General features: G+C 41.2%; 1 protein-coding gene across 1 annotated transcript in view; it reads right to left on the bottom strand.

The window, feature by feature from the left end:
- Nucleotides 1-17,714: 17,714 nt before the first annotated feature.
- MYT1 (myelin transcription factor 1) overlaps nucleotides 17,715-20,169 on the bottom strand; it is an 84,772-nt gene continuing 82,317 nt past the window's right edge. The window contains exon 21 of the mRNA XM_088153274.1: nucleotides 17,715-17,980. Coding sequence (XP_088009400.1) covers nucleotides 17,840-17,980 — 141 coding nt within the window. The 3' untranslated portion in view covers nucleotides 17,715-17,839. The remainder of the gene's footprint in view (nucleotides 17,981-20,169) is intronic.

The following is a 20,169-nucleotide window of genomic DNA, read 5'->3' on the forward strand; positions in this document are numbered from 1 at the left end:
ACGTCACGCGCTCGGCGCGGCGGGAGGGAGGGAGGGAGCGAGGGGGGAACGAACCAAGCGGGCCGAAAGGGAAGGGGGGAGCGGGAGGGATCCGCAGGCGCCGAAGCGAAGCGTCCACCGTTGTCTTGCGCGGGGGTGCGTGCGTGCGTGCGTGAGCAGGAGGCGTTCCGTTTTGCGGCGAAGGGTAGAGGCGGCGTCTGGGTGCCAAGCTGGAAGAGGGCTGTGGTTAGGGTTGATTAATAAATAAGAACAATTAGTCTCAGTGGTTCATTAACTCTCCTACTTAGCCCTCCTGTTAATTATAATTGCTACAAATACGGATAGAGACTCAGAATATATATTAACTGTAGAGCCCTGTTTTTCAAACTTGGCAACTTTGAGATGGGGGGACTTAATTCCTCCAAATCCCATTGCAATCATGAGAGCAACCAGGAATAGTACAGACCTAACCTGTATACTTTGCTTGGGATTCAATGCACCACCAATTTTACAATCTAGCAGTGTTTCTCAATCTCGGCCACTTTAAGATGGGTGGACTTCAACTCCCAGAATTCCCCAGCCAACCATGGCTGGCTGAGGAATTCTGGGAGTTGAAGTCCACCCATCTTAAAGTGGCCGAGATTGAGAAACACTGCTCTAGAGCGTCAATAAATATTGAGAAGGGGTGTAGATCTGTGTAAAGGCCACAAACCCCAACAAGATGGTTTTTACATTCACTGACCATATGTCCTTTATTATAAAGGCCAGCCCTTTATTTCAGAAAGCTGTCCTATAGATTCATTTATTTTTCAGAACCTCACTTTTGTCCTTTATTTTGGTCATTTAATACCTATTTATGCATTTATTTATATTTCAAATTTAGTCACTGCACATCTCAAGAGTGGCTTAAAGACACGGCGACCTTATTTTCCGGGAAAGAATAAGGACAAACTTGAAGAAGAGGCAAATCTGAAAGAGGTTCCTTAAGGATAAAAATCTTGAGTGACTCTGGGCGGTATTTTTTTTACCGTACAAATGGTACCACTTCACGCCCAGTCTTTCACGTTCATGTGAAAAATAGGGACATTGGATGGCCTTTTTAAAAGAAACGTACCTCTACTGTTTGCTTTTCGATATTTTTATCAGAGCGTGCGTTTTTGTAAAGTTTTTCTTGGTTTCGCTCTTGAATTCTCTTTTGTAAAGTGGTCACAAGCACCAACAATGAAAATTTTTATCCTTAAGGAACCTCTTTCAGATTTGCCTCTTTTTCAAGCTTGTCCTTTATTCTTTCCCAGAAAATAAGGTCGCCGTGTCTTAAAGCCACTCTTGAGCTACATTTTCACAGCAATAAAGGAGGGGGATGAAAAAATGCTGAGTTATTCAGTATCTCTTCTTGCAGCCCCATCCAGGCACCCTAACCCTAACCCTAACGCCAGGCTCCTCTTCTTGATTTCCAACCTTGGCCTTATCTCTAAGAGCCACAGAGAAAATGTAAAGCCCCAATCCTATCTCAAAGTAAAAATGATGGCCAAAATAAGGTCTAGCAGTTGGGAGTTGCAAAAAACTTTATCCATATCACGAGGTAAATGCCGCTGCTCCTTCGAACTCTGCAGCACTCCATTCCCCTCAGCTGGAATTGGGAAAAGCATAGCACTAGCCAGCTTAGTTTTAACGGCTTGAAAAACAAAGAAGAAACCACCAAGCTCTCCTTATGGAACTGTATCCTTCTAGGATGTGCACCAACTACAATGAAACTACAGTACATGAAAGCTGACTGGGTGACTTTGAGCCAGTCACTCTCTCTCAGCCCAACTCATCTTACAGGCTTGTTGTGGTGGGGAAAACAGGAGAAGGAAGGAGTATTAGCTATGTTCGCCACCTTCAGTTGGCCAAAATATATTTAAAAAGATGGGATAAAATGATGATGATGATGAAGAAGAAGAAGCAGCAGCAGCAGCAGCAGCAGCAGCAGCAGCAGCAGCAGCAGCAGCAGCATGAAAACACTTAAGCAGTGTAAAGCAAGGTTAAAACCTTAAAAAAGGTTTTTCTGTTTCTATTTTTGTTGCTGGTGTTTATACTGTTTGTATTGTTCTTATATTGTTTTATTGTTTGTAAGCTGCCCAGAGTTGTTTTAAGATGGGTGGCTATATAAATGTTTTAAATAAAAATGATCCCAAGAGTTAAAAAGAGGACCTATCCCATTCTAGGTAGACAAGCAGACCCTTGTTTTAGAGTCACCGGGCTACCCCTTTTAGATCTCGGTGCTGTGTAAAATCTCTCAGAGGCTTTATGGAAGTATGTCTGTGCAGCTGGTATGATCCAGTTTTTGGCTCAGCCAGAAGAGAAGCTCAGAGGATTAGATTGGAAGGCAAGAAACGACAAAACAATGTCTTTTAGCCCCAAAGTAGTTCAAACTGCCCCAAGAGGCAGCCTTGTTTTTAGCATTTATTTTCCATCAGAGAGAGGTAAGACACAGTTAAAACATTTGACAAGAGTGCTGGAAGAAGTATTTCCATGGGTGTTGGAATTATACCATTTCCTCTTCTCTTAAAATTAGAAGCTAATCCGACACCCTCTCCGAAAATAACTTAAAGGGTCCCTTCCCATTTCTCCAACCCATCAAGACAGTTCTGAATTTTGTTTCTGTCTTCTAGGACCCAGTTCTTATCGCCTGCAAATTTGTTGAGTGTTCTCTGCAGCTCTTCATCCAAATCATTAATGGAAATACGGAAGAGTAAAGGCCCCAGGCCTGCCTTCTGGCACTTCACTTAATAACTCTCTCCAGTTTGATGAGTAAACCACTCATACAAGCACTCTAAGCATGATTTTGAACCAGCTATGCATCCACTTAGCTGTCACGTTCTCTAGCCCACATTTGCTGGTTAACGTGCCATTACGGGATACTTTGCAAACGACTTGCTGAAATCAGAATAGGTCTATGGAACTCCCAGAATCTATTCAGAAAGTGATCCCATCCAAAAAAAAAAAAAAAAGGATTAATCTTGCAAGATTTGTTCTTGACTATGTCACGCTGTAGGGATTAAGGGAAAGGACCTCGAAGAAATAACGCAAAAACTGTTGCCTAGTCAAAGAGGATTAAAACATTCTTTAAGTCCTGGGGAGCAAGAGAGTATTCAGAAGTGCCTCAGGCAAGTGTCTCCCTGATTCACTGGGGTATAAGAAAGAGGGGAGGTATAGCACAATCAGACTTGCATGTCAGCCTTGTGGTTAGTCCAGACAAGAACCATGTCCAGATAAGCTAATTCTACTTTATTGTAGGGTTACATTAACAGAGTCTTTCAAGTCTGAAAGTACATCTCTCCCCCCACACCTTTACTGCCCAAGAAACTAGGGAGGGTCCCTTCTGAGCCTCTTGCCTCACCCACTATCCAGTTGTGGGTTAAGCTGCCTCTTATCCGACTGTTCCCTTGGCTGCGGTTCTTCTCCCTATCCCCCAAGGTCATTCCCACGTACCACTACATTGCACGATTCTGTTATTATAGCCAATCTCAATTAAGGTAGTTCTAGTCTTTCTGTGAAGTTGATTTTCTGATCAGGTCTGCCTAGTGGGTTGACATCAATCAGTGAATCAGGGAAGCGTTTGCCTGAGCTATTTTCAAATACTATCTTTCTTCCTATGACTTAAATAATGTTTCAACCCTCTTTGCCTGGGTAACAGTTCTTGCATATTTCTGTCAAGGTCGTTTCCTTTTTTCTCTACCCATGCTGACTTTTATAATTGCTGCATTGTCTTCAAGATGCTTACAAATCCATCTTCGTATGATCTGCTCTAAAATCTTCCCAGGTATTGATGTCCAACTGGCCGGTTTATAATTTGCTGGATCTCTCTCTGCCCCTAACATTTGCTCTGCTCCATTCATCTGACACGTCACCTGTTCTCCAGAATTTCTCAGAATTAATCAGTGCATGTTCAGCTAGACCAAGACTTCTGGGTGGACTGGATATGGAATTACTTAAAACATTAAGCATTTTAATGTTTTTTAAGCTTTAAGAAACAAGGAAACAATCAAATATGTAATCAGTAAATAAAAATCAGAGGAATAGATATCATTCCAGTGTAGAAGAGTTACCAGGCTTTAGAAATACATAAAAAAGAGAAATGTCTGCCTGGTCCCCATTTTTCCTTATTCAGAACCTCACAAATCAGAACCCCTTGAGCCTTGAAGCCATCCATCTTATTGCATTTATTAGGAACCCTGGAAGAGGGCCTCTGAAGGTGATTTAAATGCTCAACAGAAACATATAAAAGATTCCTTTGAGAAGGTCTCATCCCAAACTGTTCTTCAGCGATTTAAAGAGCATCACCAAAACCTGGGGTACTGGAACTGGACTGGTGGCCAACTTAACTGATGAAGCACTGGTGTGATAAGATCAGATTGACCATTCCGGTCAGACCGTGCAGGTCAGTAATTGTAGCGGTTAGGACAATAGGCTTCTATGTAGGCATTACGGCAAAGCTACAATCTTCCAGTTTATCCTGAGCCCAGAAAACATATCTATAACTAAGGATAATAATACTGATCAGCCTTACAGGGACATGAAAGAATTGTGACAAGCTCGTAATTTGGTGTGTTTTCATGCACATTTTCTTGTTTCAGCAAGGACTCTACGTTGGCTTGATCACAAGGTGTCACTCTTGCTTAAGCTGTATCTGCGCTGGGCAGAACAGTTCCTAAGGGCAAATTGCAAGCTTAGAACACATACGAAAAGCATGCTCACTGTTGGCCAATGTTTCAAGGCTCCAATCTACATCAAGAACATGAAATCAAATTTGGGACAAAGGGGTGACTTTTATAGCAAGGTGGTGGGGACAACGAGTCAACCTTCCTTCAGGTTAAAGTGTTTCACCTGCAGGTGTATTTACCAATTTCACACCATGATTGGCATGTATGTGAATGAACCTTTGCATATCTAAGGCCCAAGAGAAAACTTCACTTCAAAACTTCTTTGGCGAGATAGGATAGAATCAAAACAGAAGCCTGTAACGGGAAAAAATAAAAATGAGGCAAACAAACAAATAAACAAAAAGCTCCACCAAATCCATCAAAACCCATCAGTCTAAATTTTTTCAGCCTTCTTGCATGATGACATTAAATTGTGATCCCATTCATTGGAACCTCCTCATCAACTAAAGCGTAGATCGCAAATCATGGTCGTAATTGTTCCAGTATATTTTGCATTGTTCAGATCCTACTTCGAGTAATACTGTATGCAGTTCAGGTCAGGAAATTTGTGAAAGATTAAGTGAAACTGGAATGTTGATCAGGAGACCAGAAGCTAAGTCCTTTGGTCAGAGATTGAAGGAAGTGGGAATGTTTAGCCTTGTAAGAAGACTGAGGAGGAAAATGATGGCTTTGTTCAAACATCAGAAAGGATGTCACACCGAAGAACCCAAGATCTGTTCTCTGCCATTCCAGAGGACCCACCATGGAATAGTGTCTCAAATTGTAGGAAGAAGCCAGGGTCTGTTTTAACGTTAAAAAAAAAGCTTCCTAGTAGAGCAATTGGACAATAAACCGATTCTTAAGTCATTGATTTGACAATGAACCAATTCTTGAGACGATGAACCAATTCTTTGACAGTGAACAATTTTTGAGAAAGAAATTGATGATGAATCCATGGGAAATACTCTCGGGATTAAGCCCCCTCCCTGCAGTTTTGGCTGGAATACAGTCCTCATTTAGAACTGAACGTCACCATCCAGTTTTGCACATGCAAAGCAATTTTAGACACCGTATTCTGCTTTCTGTCTTCTCCTGCATACTATCATCGTTCAGTCCCTGGAGAACGACAGTATGTCACACACTGTTTTCCAAACATTAGAGGTGAGTGAACAATTCCCTAAATGACATTGCCTTGGCAGTTGTTTTGATCAACAATGATTCAGTTTTAAAGTTCCCAGTGATTGGTGTTTGTTTTAGCCATAATGGGTTATTGATGATTTGAAGAGGCTGGGAGGATATGGATGATAACATGCAGCATTGCATACCATGGATGAGCAAGGGGTTTGATGCTATTTTTCCTGAAAAGGGTATTGGAACAAACCTCAGAGTTCACTAATGCATATATTCTGCATCTTAAACTGATTCCATTCCAGTTCCATTCCCTGTGTTTAAAAAAACCAAAAAACAAACAACCTTAGTTCCAAATTTATTGTATTAGATCAGTGTTTCTCAAGCTTGGCAACTTTAAGATGTGTGGACTTCAACTCCCAGGGAATTCTGGGAGTTGAAGTCCACACATCTTAAAGTTGTCAAGCTTGAGAAACACTGTATTAGATATACTATATCTGTATCATATCTGGGTACCCTCAGCTGGATATTTAGAAGGTAAAAACTACAGGGTCTTGTAGTTTTATCAATGAAAACATTTAAAGAAAGTTTTCCAAATTATATACCACAGAAGACCCCTGCAACTGACCATCTTGAAAAGTGAAAGCATTAAGAAAAGAGGAAGAAGTTGAAGAACAAACAGCTCAGTGATTTCCACATTTAATTGAAGGTGGTAGCTAGGGATCTCAGAAAAGGAAGATCACACTGCATCATCCAAGATGAAGGCACAACTGTAAACCTGGATATACCTGGTTTAGATATGACTATACAAGCCAGGACCCTTTGGGACATCGTTTCAGAGATATTTCCTTACCTAAACAGAGAAACAGAATGACCAAGGGCAAAAAAGCAGTGGGAGCGGGAGTAACCTCCAACTTGCTGAAGGCTTCTCCATTGACTTTGCTTGTGGGAAGCTGGTAGGAAGCATCAGCAATCTTCCTTCCTTCCTTCCTTCCTTCCTTCCTTCCTTCCTGCCTGCCTGCCTGCCTGCCTGCCTGCCTGCCTGCCTGCCTGCTGCCCTATGATGCACAATTTCACCCAGTTAAAGGTTATAGACATGAGAGTTTTAGTAGTATATGTCGTGCAGAGTGATAATCACAAACACTCCTGTTTGTGCAGAGCGCAGCAAAAACTCCAGGAAAATATTAGCCATGAAAGCAAACACATCAGTGCAGCTATTTCTTGTTTCCCAAAGAAATCCAGTCAGAAAATATATACTAACTGGTGTTTATTGATAAAAATGCAAAAACTCCATAAAATGCAAATATCATACAAAATATAAAGAAAAACACATCTTCTCATTATATTGTAGCATCCAAGACTTATTAGCAACACAAGCGTAACAAAATCTCTAGCTACAAACTCTTAGAGAAGAGGTACACTACTTGGTACTTTGTTACAACTACGTAGCCCATAAAACCTACATAGTGGCTAACACTAAAACAACTAACAACTACTCTGAGAGGCTGAACATTTTCCTCCCCTTGTATGCCACCCCCACTGGGTAACTAGCATACACACGCCAATAGGTGGCAGTAAATAGCACAATACACAACCCACAATAACAGGTGTTTTTCACATGATCTCTGTAGCCAAAATATTATTTGTTATTGTTGTAAAGATAACGGGATGAATCCTTTCCCATGAGAAAGAAAATCCTGACAGTATATAGATATGTAAGGTTCACGGCTACCCAGAAAACTTGAAATCAATCAGCAGCACAAAATAAGAGACTTCAAGCAGGGACTTCTCTAAACAGCGTTTTATTTGGCCAAGCAAAAGTCTGGGTGCCCACACCATGCACCAAGAGAGAGCAGGTGGCACACCCTTGGAGACAAAACCACAGCCTTTTATAGTATTTTTAAAAAGGCAGATCTTAGTACTGAAGGGCATTATTTTAATATTTTATATTTTATATATGATTTTATATTCTATATATATATTTCACATAATGTATAAACATCCGTGTAACAGTGCACTCTATCTTACTTATAAAGGGTTAACTTGCTTTTGCCTTCCAAAAGAGCACAGCATTCCCCCACCCCATTTCCTTTAGAAGCAATTCGCCAGATGCCTGACCGAACAAGTAAGCTGTAAATTAGATTTGTACCGTAGGCAGAGACACCGAATTCCAAAGAAGTTGCAAAGAGAGAGGCCCTGCATTCCAGAGAGAGATAAGGATGTAGGCATTTCTTTGGTAACAGGAGAAGAGAGTTGAGCTAACCTTTTCTTTAGGACCCACCTTTACTCCTCCTTAGACCATCCCAAAAATCCCTTGTATGGACATGAGGGGGATGTACGATCTGATTACATTTGTAAACGTCTATAAAATCTCTGTTGTTTGCTTTGCAAGGTTTGGTTCTCCTCAACACCTTGCCACTGTTGCCATCCAGAATGTTTCTTGGCCAATAAAACTTCTGTTAGCTAAAAAGCCTCTTCTCACGTTCTATCTGGCTCTTGGAACTTGGGTAAACAAATAAACAAAGGCGTGTGCCTAACAGTACCATTATAATGAAGATGAGTTTTACAACCAAAGAAACTTAAACAGAATACATTATTTCCTGCCCTTGTTTGCTTACCTTAACTCTATTTCCCACCCTTGTTTGCTTACATTAATTTAAAGGAGTTCCCCCTAACTCTTATACCTTGTCAGTCCCTGCAGACCCTTGTTCTGGGTCCTCCTTCCTTATCAGGCCTCAAACTTAGTCTCTTCGGGAGGAGTTTTCCCTGTTATCTTAGCTAGCTCATCTGTGGTTAGTTGCTTCCTCTTGCAATTTCGCTAAGTGCTGTTAGTATTGAAGCTTGGCTATAAAGGACTTTGGACGTGCTCTAAAGCTATGAAGTTAACATTGCCAATTTAGATATTGCTTCATTGCCACTTTAGATATTGATCCCTTCAGATAGTTAAACTGTACCTTCCACTCTGGGATTCCATGATTCTGCAATGATCATCTCCAAGGTCATAGCTCCACCCTGCAAAATATGGCAAAACAACGTGTTTGTTGTTGAGGGCAACATATCTTGCAAATGCAAATTCTAGCCTCAGTGCTATCAAATCCCATGTAGCTGAGCAGGACCAAGGAAGCAAGAACTACAGAGATTTCAGGAAGGTACCTTTAATGCTAGCCTGGGGTAAATACAGAACCTTGGAAGCTGTCATAAGAATTTCTCAGCCTCGTTTATAGTGAATTTTTTAAGGCCGAGTTTCTTTGAAATGCTTCTTCCCAGATTTCTTTTGACCTGGACTAAGTTGCCATTGATCAAAAATGCTGTCTACTAACTCACCTTCTGTCTCTGGATTGGGAAGGTCTGCGTTCTCTTCCCTTCCTCTCCCAGCCTCCCCACCCCCAAATCTCCCACAAATGCTTTTTTGAGATGATAGCAGGGGTGTCCCTGGGGAGGGGATCCCGAAAGTCAAGATGGTAGCCACAACTTGACTTATTCGACCCCTCTCCCTGCAGACACCCCTGGATGATAGGTATCTTTTTGGGGGAGCCATGAAATATATTCTTTAAAGGTTGTGTTTTCTTTGCAGGTACTATCTTCTTTTGGCACTCCTTCTCTTGTACCCCTTGTTTAAAGCTTTTTTTTTTTAATCATGGACAGGTCTTGGCTAATCAGGGTCCTGTAGTGAGCAAGGTGTAAGAGACCCAATCAGATTTGGGTCCATCATCCAGTGCATTTGGGCCAGTGAAGCTAACTGCTCTTGTACCACAATGTCTATACTTCTCGCTCCTAATGTCAAGAGAATTGGCCTCTTTTTCTCGCAATGTCTCGCATTTGGGCAATTTTGTTGTATGTTCATGCTCTCCCACCTGAAAAGTTGATGTACTTTCAGGAGGTGCCTTGTTTGTTTGTTTGTTTGTTTGTTTATTTATTTATTTATTTATTTATTTTTTGCTATTGAAGTTCTTTTTTTTAATTAATTTTTTAATCCATAAAAGCGGTTTAACACTTTTACGGATTAACTGGGTTAAAAGAAAAAAAAACACGATAGTCATATAACTCTGTTAGAAATATATGTTTACCTGAATAATATTTGCATTAGATAAGCCTATATGGAATTGTAACTGTTTACTGTTATAATGATATATTATTTTTTTTCCTTTTTGTTATATTTTTTTCACTTTCAGGAGGTGCCTTGTGACTCAACTTTAGATTAAATCTCTTGAAAAAGAAAACAAGGAATATTCCCCCCCCACACGCACACACTGATCACTGGGTTCTGCCTTTCATTGATGGCCCTCGCATCAACAAACGGCCCCCACAGCTTATTTCTGTCCCAATCTTTAGGCAAAGAACACTAAAGAGAAAATCATGATTAGTCAAACCATTGGCCCATGCAGGCCCAAGGTGGAGTTCATGGAAAAGATAAAGGCATTTAAAATTCATAATGAGCGTGCTGTGCAAAGCTTCTGGAACAAATGTTTTATATTTGTGAGATACATTTAGAAGAGAATGGTTGGCCTTTTTGGAAACAGAGAAACTGTGCTTGTTCGGATGATGCTAGTTTGATTTTCTGCATATAAATATTTGAGAGCGCTTATGTGGCTAAAAGACTTGAGTCGGTTGCTGAAAAACGTCATTTAGGATGCTGGTGAATGCTGGTGATGAAGCGATCGGAAAAGAGCTCAGAGCGGTTAGGGTATCTTGACGTGGATGTGAAAGCTACTGGAGCAAATCAAAAGTAACTCTTGAAGAAGCATTCTGCCACTGAGTGGCTTACTCCCCTTACGGTGGCATGCTTGTGTATGTAGTTAGTCTAGGATGTGTAATGGAAGCAAGGGTCACCAGAAATGCAAAGTGGATCGTTTTGTCCTCTTAGTAACCTGACAAGCACTTGAACGGGCTCAGGAGCTGATGTACAGTTATTTGAGCCTGAAGGAAGTATCTGCTGTGGGTAGGTCTTCCAGGAGGAGTATAGGAACTTCCAATGAATTAGCAGTGCAAATGAATGTTTAAAGAGGACTAGAAAGAATTAGGTTCTTATCACATTTTCTCTCAAGAATGACTCCATTGTACATAAGCTGGAAGGAGAGACAGCTGGGGGACGGAGCCAAACACCATATTGCAGGTAGTCATTGCTTAATGACAATTTGTTTAAAGAGGGTTCAGAGTTATGATGGCCTCAGAAAAAATACTTTATGACATGTACATGCACTTACGACCATCGCAAATTGTTGCACTAACCCCCACGGGCACATGATCGTAATTTGCGACCTTTTTTATGATGGTCATTAAGCAAATCACGTGGTGGTTAAGTGAATTCTGGCAAAAAATGTCCATTGGAGAAGCTGGATTTGCTTAATGATCACGTGATTTGCTTAATGACTGTTGTAGAAAAGGTTGTAAAATCGGGGTCTGGTCATGTGGTGACTCACTTAATTACCACTCCACTTAACGACCAATTTTCCAGTCCCTATTGTGGTCGGTAAGTGAGGACTACCTGTAGTTAGGGACATTAATCCTCAGGGCAGTATGTGCATGCACGTGTGTGTGTGTGTGTAGATTGTGTATGTGTATGCATAGATAGATAGATTTTCAGACACACACACACACACACACATATATATATATATATACCTATACCTACACAAACAACATACATACCATACACACACACAAGCAACAATCATTCTACTACATCAGGTTATAAGGGAAGGTAGTGTATGATTTTGCAGAGAAAAAGGCCCAGAAATATAAAGCTTCCAAAGGAAATCGGTGTATTTACTGCCTTTTTAATTCATTAGAATAGGAACAACAACAAAACATCATATCAAGTGGGCAATATTTTAATTACAATAAGTCAAGGCGGCACAAAAGAGGCAGCAAACTGAGTGAAATACTTCTTCAGCCTGGTTGTTCTATTAACTGGGGGGAGCGGGGGGAGAGAGTAGCATCCAGGGCTGCAGTAGAAATCTGTCTCCCTGACTTCTCTCTTTCCCTCTCTCTCGGGAGGGGCTACGCTTCCAGTTCCCTTGCAACCCCTGCCCTTGTTATATTCTAACACCTACGAGGTCTGGGCAAGTTCTTGGATCTAAAATGAATTCTGAGGGATGGTAGCTAGAAGTCTTTAAAGGAATCTTTCAAGGATTAAAAGTTAGATGAGGCCCACAGCCAAGAATGTGCCAAGGGAAGTGTCCTGTTCAAGGGCAAATTGGTGCCCGTGGATGCCATGTGTGTGGGGAGGGAGGTTCTTGGTGCTACATGATGGTGACATTCATACAACATGCTTCATCTGGTTATTGACTTAACCCACTTTCTGGGTTGGCACGTTACGGTACAATGAACCAAAACATTTTTTTATACACTGTACAGAGTCACTGGTAGCCCTTTGAGGTAGTCCAGAGCAGAAGCCATGAGTACTAACACTACCTTCATTGTAAGGTTACAGCAACAGAATCTTGCAGTCTGAAAGTATTTCTCCACCCCTCTTTACTTTTACCCTCTGGAAAACTAGGAAGGGGCCTCTTCTGAGATGCTTCCCATGCCCCTTTTCCTTCTGTGGGCTGAGATACCTTCTGCATATTGTTGTCTATCCTGTGGTTCTTCCTCCTGTCTCTCCAGGTCATTCCCACATACCATCAGAGTCACATAACTTGAGTTGGGCAGCCATATAAATTCACAAATAAATAAATAAATAAATAAATAAATAAATAAATAAATAAAATCAGAACATAACCAAACCAGGGTTTGTGTAGGACATCAAATGCAAAAAATTCCAAATGGAACCCACCCGCCTGCCCCCTAGCCAAGCCTACCACTATTGAGCATACAACTTTGTACGTGTAAATGGTCTCTAGATCTTTAACTGATCTAGTGAAATGTATTGTATGAACATAGCCAAAGTATATCTGGAATGATATCTCCATAACTCATAGGACAGGCTGTTGTGGAGCCAGGAGGGATAAGGGAAGTGGAATTTCATGTCCCATCTCATCACCCAAGAAGACAGTTCTTCATCTCTGCCCATATGGTACAAGGCTGCCTTCACACAACAGGCTTTACCTGCTTAACTAACCCATTTTCTGGATTTGCAAAATATGCGGAGCTGTAAACTAACCACAGTTGCTGAGTTTGCCCAGTATATTAAGATTTAAAAATATAACCAAGGTTAACATTCACCAAACATATTACATTGTGTGTATGAAGCTACTAGGTTTTTAATTGACCAGGTTAGGTGTGTGTTATGTTAACGTGTTTGTATTGTATCTGTGAACTTTGCAATAGCTTATGCTACCCTGATTTAAAAAGTCATTCCAAGTCAGAAAAGGTTTTGTTTTCTGAAGGGGAATGACAAGGGCACCTACCATGCGAAAAGGCAGAATGTGCCACATTTGAGGCAACCTAGCCTCTCCTTGGACGCATCTCGGCTTGTTTTCCTGAGACCTGAAGGTCAAAGAGCTGACGCATATCATCGGCAACAAAATATGCTGGTGGAGAAAGTTTCTGTTCAGCATCTCAGCAGACTTTCTCCTCACCTGATCCCTAATTTTTCCATTTCGTTCTTCCAATGATGAATCAAAATTTGATGGCCATGAAAGAATCTCTGGGGATATTTGTGGGGTACGTTTCCCCCCCTAGTTTTTTATACTTTGGGAAACCTGGGATTGAGGCGTCCACAGGGGAGGATCCAAAAAGTCAAGATGATGGTCAAGGTGGCCATCTTGACTCTTTGGATCCGCCCATGAGTATCTCTGCTTCAGATTCCCTGAACGACCTCCCCTTTACATGTGCAGATTAATGGCATTTGGGATAAACCAGCAACTACATTCACTCCTATCTTTCAGAAACAATGGGAATTATTTCACACAATGCATCTGATGTTTCTTTTTTTAATAAAAAAATCTGCAGAAGAACATGGAGTCTCTGGTTCATTTTTTTTTTTGAATGTGATTCTTTATTATTTAAATAGGAAGAGTATTCCTTCACATAAACAATTACTCAGCCATCACATAACCAACACACAAACATGACAAAATAAATATACAAGAGCACAGATCAATTTTTCTGTTTAATTTAAATATTAAATAAATAAGAAATGACAGGTTTTTAAATTTTTTACCATTATCAGTGCCTGAAACAATAGGAACGCCAAGACGAAAGGGAAAAAAACCCAAAAGAAACAAAGAAAAGGAGTTAATCTTTTTCTTTTTCTCTCTCTCTCTCTCTCTCTCCGCATTTTGTCCCACGCAAAAGAAAAATCAAAACAAAAAACTTTTTTCTTAAAAAAGCACTTCAGTTATAAAATATCTTTAAAAAAATTCCCCATTGGTAAAAGAATAAATAACAAAAATATATAAAAAATAACTTGGTTGCATCAAAATTACACGCAAAAGTTAGATTTTTTTTTCTTACTTAGAGGGAATACTGTTTTATTGATCAAAAAGTTGTATTTCTTCCAGGGATTTATTATTATTATTATTTTTTGCCTTCTTTCCTTTCTCTTGAGGTGATGTCCAGCTTCAAAAGAAGTATAAATTTAATAAATAAACATTTCAATAAATAGCCAAAAAAAGTCAACATAAGATGTTGCAAATATAAATTACATATATATCCTCCCAAATTAGGGTGCTTACAGGGTGCCTACAGGGGAAAAAAAAAAAAGACACGGTGTTTTCCCCCCTCCTTTTCTGCAGAATGAAACACACTCCCCCCTGTTTTTGGCAGACACAGTTATTGGCGAATTAAATACTCAGGTAGGCACTCTGCCTTAAAAGCACCATTTGCAATTGAATCCAATTTCATATTTGATCAATGCTTTAACAAAATCTACACACACCATTTGAAAAGTGGAAAAATGGCTCTGGGGCACGGAATCCACATCGCAGACGCTGGACCACCCGTCCCGCGTCCACGTAGCCTCCGCCGCGCACGGGTAGAAAAACTACGTGGCTTGTATGTACGAACAAAACACAGTGAATGAACCTCAGGGCTGTCCACCACATACTTGATGTGCATTGGGGTGCACCCTTAAATAATTTACAGTATAATTCAGCTAACTACTTTTCCCCAACCCTTCTTTTTTATTTTTTAAGGAAGTGCAATTTCTCTATTCTTAAGTACTAAATGAGTTGCAATTACCATCCAATTGGACTCTATTTACACACTGAACGCCGTATTAATACTTCAATCATTTCTCCCTTAGTTTGCTTGCTTTTTGCACTTGCTACAGATTGTAAGCCAAGTCAAGGAGATCAATGTTACCCTAATATTTAGCACATGTCTCAGTTTTGCTCAGATGGGCAGCTTCAGGAGTCTACAACAGTTCGGCCTTTGGTAAAGTCACCCGCGTGTGTGTGTGTGTGTGTGTGTGTGTGGGTGGGTTTGTGTGTGTGTGTTTTCTTTCTTTTTCCACCTGCTCCGCTGCATAACAGAGCCTCCTCCTCGGCGTCAAAAGATTTTAGTTTATAGCCTAAGGGTATTGAGGACTAGGGCTTTTAAGGCATTTTCACACTGAAGCTTGAAGTGACGCCTGGTTCAGTCAAGTTTGCAACTTGAATAGAAACCTCACATTGAAACGTAAATTATGATTTGGGCCGAATGCATCTCCTCCGCTTTGCTTCTGTTGTAGCAAAGGTCGGACAGTCACGAGAACGGGAAGAGAAAGTATTTTGCTGCCTGAGGTCAAGAAGAAGATGGCACCCTCTTCATTGTATCAAAACCAACTAGACTAGCCACCTAATCTTTCTCTAGCACTGATCACGGAGCCTCACCATGTTGGGCTCACTTAAGTGGCATGGCCCAGCGGGTGAGGAACAGCTGTTTCTTCTGGCCCTTTGATGCTCATCTTCCAGCATCTGCTGCCTGGTGCAACTGACTCACTCCCTTCATTAGAGAGCTCCTGCTAGAAGGAGGAGGCACCAGTGTTTACAGGACAACAAATCCTCACGTACAAAAATGCTCCCAAATACCCCTAAATGTCATGTTGGCTGGCTGGCTTCACTCCAACCCTCTGTAGCTGTTCCTGGAGTGGAGGGACACTCTGAAGCAGCCTTCTGATGTGGTGTCAAAGGGCTACATCTGGAAGAAAAACAGTGGCACCTGCACAGATCAACAGGCATGTGCACCCCCCAAAGTTCTTAGGAACTTTGGAGGCTAACCCTTGTTTCCACAGAAACCACGTTTTGTCACTCCCTTGAAGGTGGCAGGATTTTGTTTGGGGTTTTCTGGCAAACACCTGTCCAAGACCATCCTTGCTAGCTAGAAATCAGAATTACAGCACAGTACATAGTTGTGCTTTTGGAAGGGAATTCTCTGGTCTCAATGATCCTTATGCTCCTGTAGGTGGATAGAGGATTGTAGCCTTAGAAGCTTTCAAGCTCGGGGTGAGGGGGAGACTTACTTTTTAAGACCACACTACTGCCAAGAAAAGGGGAGATTTCAGCACCATGAAAAGAATTTTACAATGTCGCTAATGCCTTACAATATTCTTTGAATTTTATCTAACATCTTTTCTGGCTTTTGGATATGCTGAGACAAGAGTTCACCAAGTGTGAGGAGCACCTCTGTTGGAAGGCAGCAGCAGGCCCTAGAGATGATCCCGCTTCCTTCTTCCTGCCTTCTCAATGGCTGTTATTTCTTACTTTAGGAATCAGGGAATGCTACTGATTGCCCTCTAGCCAATTAATATATCAGTCACCTATTCAAATCCTTCTCACTAGCCTGGCTGGGTTAAAACTGAGGATTCATTTTCTTGATAAGCTCGGGTAAACCATGCTCTGTATCCTATTTGCACATCTCCCCACTGCTCTTATTTCCCTCTGAGAATCTAGCAATACCCACATGGGTTAAGAGGCGTTGAAGAAATTTGCTTTACAAGAGACATTCACTTCATTGTAGTTCTTTAAGTGCACAGTGGACTTACGTATACTGGAGGGTTAACCCCAAACCAAATCAAAGTGGTTCTTTGGAAGAGCTTTACCCAATGTTTCCTTTCTTGCAGGACAATCACTTTGTTTTGTTAAACACAGAAAATGTAGAAAACGAATCTGAGAACCCGTAAGCATTGCCACGAATGTATCAGCCAAAGTTCATAGGGAGGGAAGAGTAACTACTTCTTGTAGGCTCCCTTTTGTTCCTAATCACACCTTAAATATGTCTCTGGCGTTGATGTGTGCAGTGCTTTACAGCTACTCAAGAATGACCACAACGATGAACAGAACCAGAACGGTCAGCAAAAGGACTTTCCGAAACTCATGTACACTGGACCATGATAACACACTTAGAATTCTCCCATACAAAACGTCCCAATATTGGTCTGTTCATTAATAGCCTTTTTTAAAAAGACAGACAAAGGAATACTGTAGTTGCAAACTCCAAAAAAGCTTCCCTGAGAACCTTTTGTTTTTTTGTTTTTTGTTTTCCATTGCGTTTTCCACTGGAGATCCAGAGCTGCTCTTTTGGAAAATAAAAAATAATGTGACTCTGTAATACTTTTGTGAGTCCTCGTGTCCAGAGGCATTGGAATCCTTAGTTGAGTAGGAATCCTAGCTCAGATTAGATGGAGAGATAAGCCTGCAGCTCCAGCTTCTCATAGACAATAGATGACATAGAACTGATGCGTTATCTTGAGACATGACCAAAGGCAACACATGGTTGTGGAGCCTCCCGTGATAGAGAAAAGCCCTGTTCTTTTAATGATCTAAATCTTGGAATAACTCTGTTATGGAGTGTAGGAACCTAGCAGCACATGAAGATCCATAATCTCCACCTGCTTCCAAGCCCATCTTTAAATCCACCACCATAATCTGGGGTGAAAAACAAAACAGAGTTCCCACTGTTTGCCCAAGTGATGCCATCAAGTAAACAAAACAAAACAAACAAAAAAATTGAGTTCATTTCTTCTTTTGTGAATGGCCTCTTGGTTAAGTTTTGGTCCTTTAATTCATTCATTCAACAAATAAACCTGAGTGAAGGTCTTCTAAAGTCTTCCAGATATTCTAACATCTTCTCTCTCTCACTCTCTTGCTCTCTTTAAGTTTCCTTTTCTTTTTTTGTCCCACTTCTTAGACCTGAATTCCTTTAATGGCCTGTTTGATGCTTTCCAGCAGATCCTTGTTTTCTGGATTCTGGTAGCATTCCTGGTTGGTGTACATGTCAGTAAGAGTGTTCACGTAGGCATCAAAGTTCTGCTCACTGATTGGCTCCTGGATTCCAAAACAATCAGACAAACAAAACAAACATAATTACCATCATCATAAATCCTAACTGGAAAACAGAGAAGGGAAAATCATAGAGATGTCTACGTTCAGACTCAGTTTAGATCTTATTTCATATTAGCTCCAGCCACCATTGTAAGACTTGGACCATAGAACCTTCCTTCCTTCCTTCCTTCCTTCCTTCCTTCCTTCCTTCCTTCCTTCCTTCCTTCCTTCCTTCCTTCCTTCCATCACTTCTCCAGATCCTTCACAGGAGACTTGGGGAATGGACATGATCTCTGTTGGGAAGGGAAATTAGTTTTCTCTTAATCTGCTGATGGAAATCTACTACCAGCAGGGTAATATTGGTCGGATTTCACCTAAATATCCACTCTTTTATCCCCTCTTTTGACAAAACTTCAAATCCCTAACCAATGGTTACCGTCCACTTCCTGAACGGAGTTCTTACTGCAGCGATCTATGCAGTCTGCAGATCTGCCTACAAGAACTGGGGAGATTTTGAGAGAAAAGCAGAATAAGAAATGTTTACCCCAAAGACCATAACTCCACAGATCCCTGTCCCAAACCAGTTGTGCAATGTCCTCTCTTTGAGACTGGGAGAAATGAATAACTGCAAATAATACATTGAAAGTATATGACATAGGCGCAACGGGCATGGGCTGTGCTATCCTCATTAATGACACCATAAATAATAGCTAATGAGGGCCTGTAACAGTTAATCACAGTTCAGAGTGCAGTGATACAGATTCCATGTGCTAGTTGAGGGGAAGGGATGGCATTTTGTCAGGAATAATTGTGCATGCGGTGCTGGAAAAAGAAGGCATTTCTGCAGAAGATTTATAAGCTGGCATAAAGATGCCTGAATTCTGCCTAGGAGATAAGATGAGCGGTGAATTCATTATAGTATAATGAATGCTGATATAAAAACAACACCTGAAGAGCTCCAGGGGCTGTCATGGGAGAACATGGAACTCGTGCATTAGATTGTCTTGTGGTGAATGGTCCCTGCTGAGGAACAAAACATTAACAAGAGGACTAAACCGTTATCACTTGGTGGCCCAGGCCAAATTGTTCAGCACATCCCCTTGGAAGCTTCTAAAAGATTCAAGAGCAGAACATTCGTCGGAGCCTACCCCCTTTCTATTCATAGCTGTCTGGGTCAATGTAATTTTTTTTACAATGAAGTCAGTGAATCATAGGGTTTATTTATTTATTTATTAGATTTACAGGCCACCCATCTCCCCCAGAGGGTGACTCTGGATGGCTCACAATGAAAATCAAACCTTAAAAACAGTACAAATATAAATATCCATATTAAATTAGCTAAAAAAAAAACTATATAAAAAGGGCTATATACAATTCAAGATGATGGGGGGGGGGCAGAATCGATTACCCCACCAGCCAATTCCAACAATGCGGACCCCCATCAGGCCCCCAGGCCATCTGGCATAGCCAAGAGTTCACACTCTTCCTGGGGGGGCACACCGCACCTCAGGTGGTAAGCTGTTCCACAAGATGGAGACCACGGCAGAAAAGTCCCTCTTCCTAGACCCCACCAGCCAAAATTCCTTGACTGGTGGGGTCTGCAACATGCCCCTTTTGCTGGACCGAGTGGGGTGGGCAGATATAATGGGTTGGAAAAGATTTTGGAGGTTTTCTAATTCCACCCCCTGCCCAGGGCAGGAATCCTCAGACGATCCCAGTCAAATGGTTGTCCAACTTTTGCTTGAAAGCCTCCAGTGATGGAACTCCCACGAGGCAAGCTGTTCTCATAATCAGGAAATTCCTCCTTATTTTGAGTTTGGATCTCCCTCTGTAAAGCTTTCACCCGTTGCTTCTTGTCCTACCCTCAGGAGCTTGGAGGTATGAATTTTTACTCACTTCCCTGGGACAAGTATTGGAAGTCTGCTATCGCACCTCCCCTCAGCCTTCTCTTCTTCAGGCTAAACGTACTCAGTTCCTTTAATGGTTTTTATAGGATTTAGGGGAAGAGTTAGAATTAATGGCCTGATAAATCGGAATTTGTGGGGAAATCGAGACATACAAAATCATTCTTGGGGTAACAACTGATTGCTGATTGGCCCATTTCACATCCTCTCCCATCAGACCACACTTATCTGTGCAGCTTTGATTATAGAATGAAGTCAAGGATATAATAAACCGTGATACTAACTTTA

The sequence above is a fragment of the Python bivittatus genome, unplaced genomic scaffold (genome assembly GCF_059951505.1).
Source record: "Python bivittatus isolate LINGU-HERP-01145 unplaced genomic scaffold, Pbiv_v1 ctg000700_np1212, whole genome shotgun sequence".
In the NCBI taxonomy this organism is placed as follows: domain Eukaryota; kingdom Metazoa; phylum Chordata; class Lepidosauria; order Squamata; family Pythonidae; genus Python; species Python bivittatus.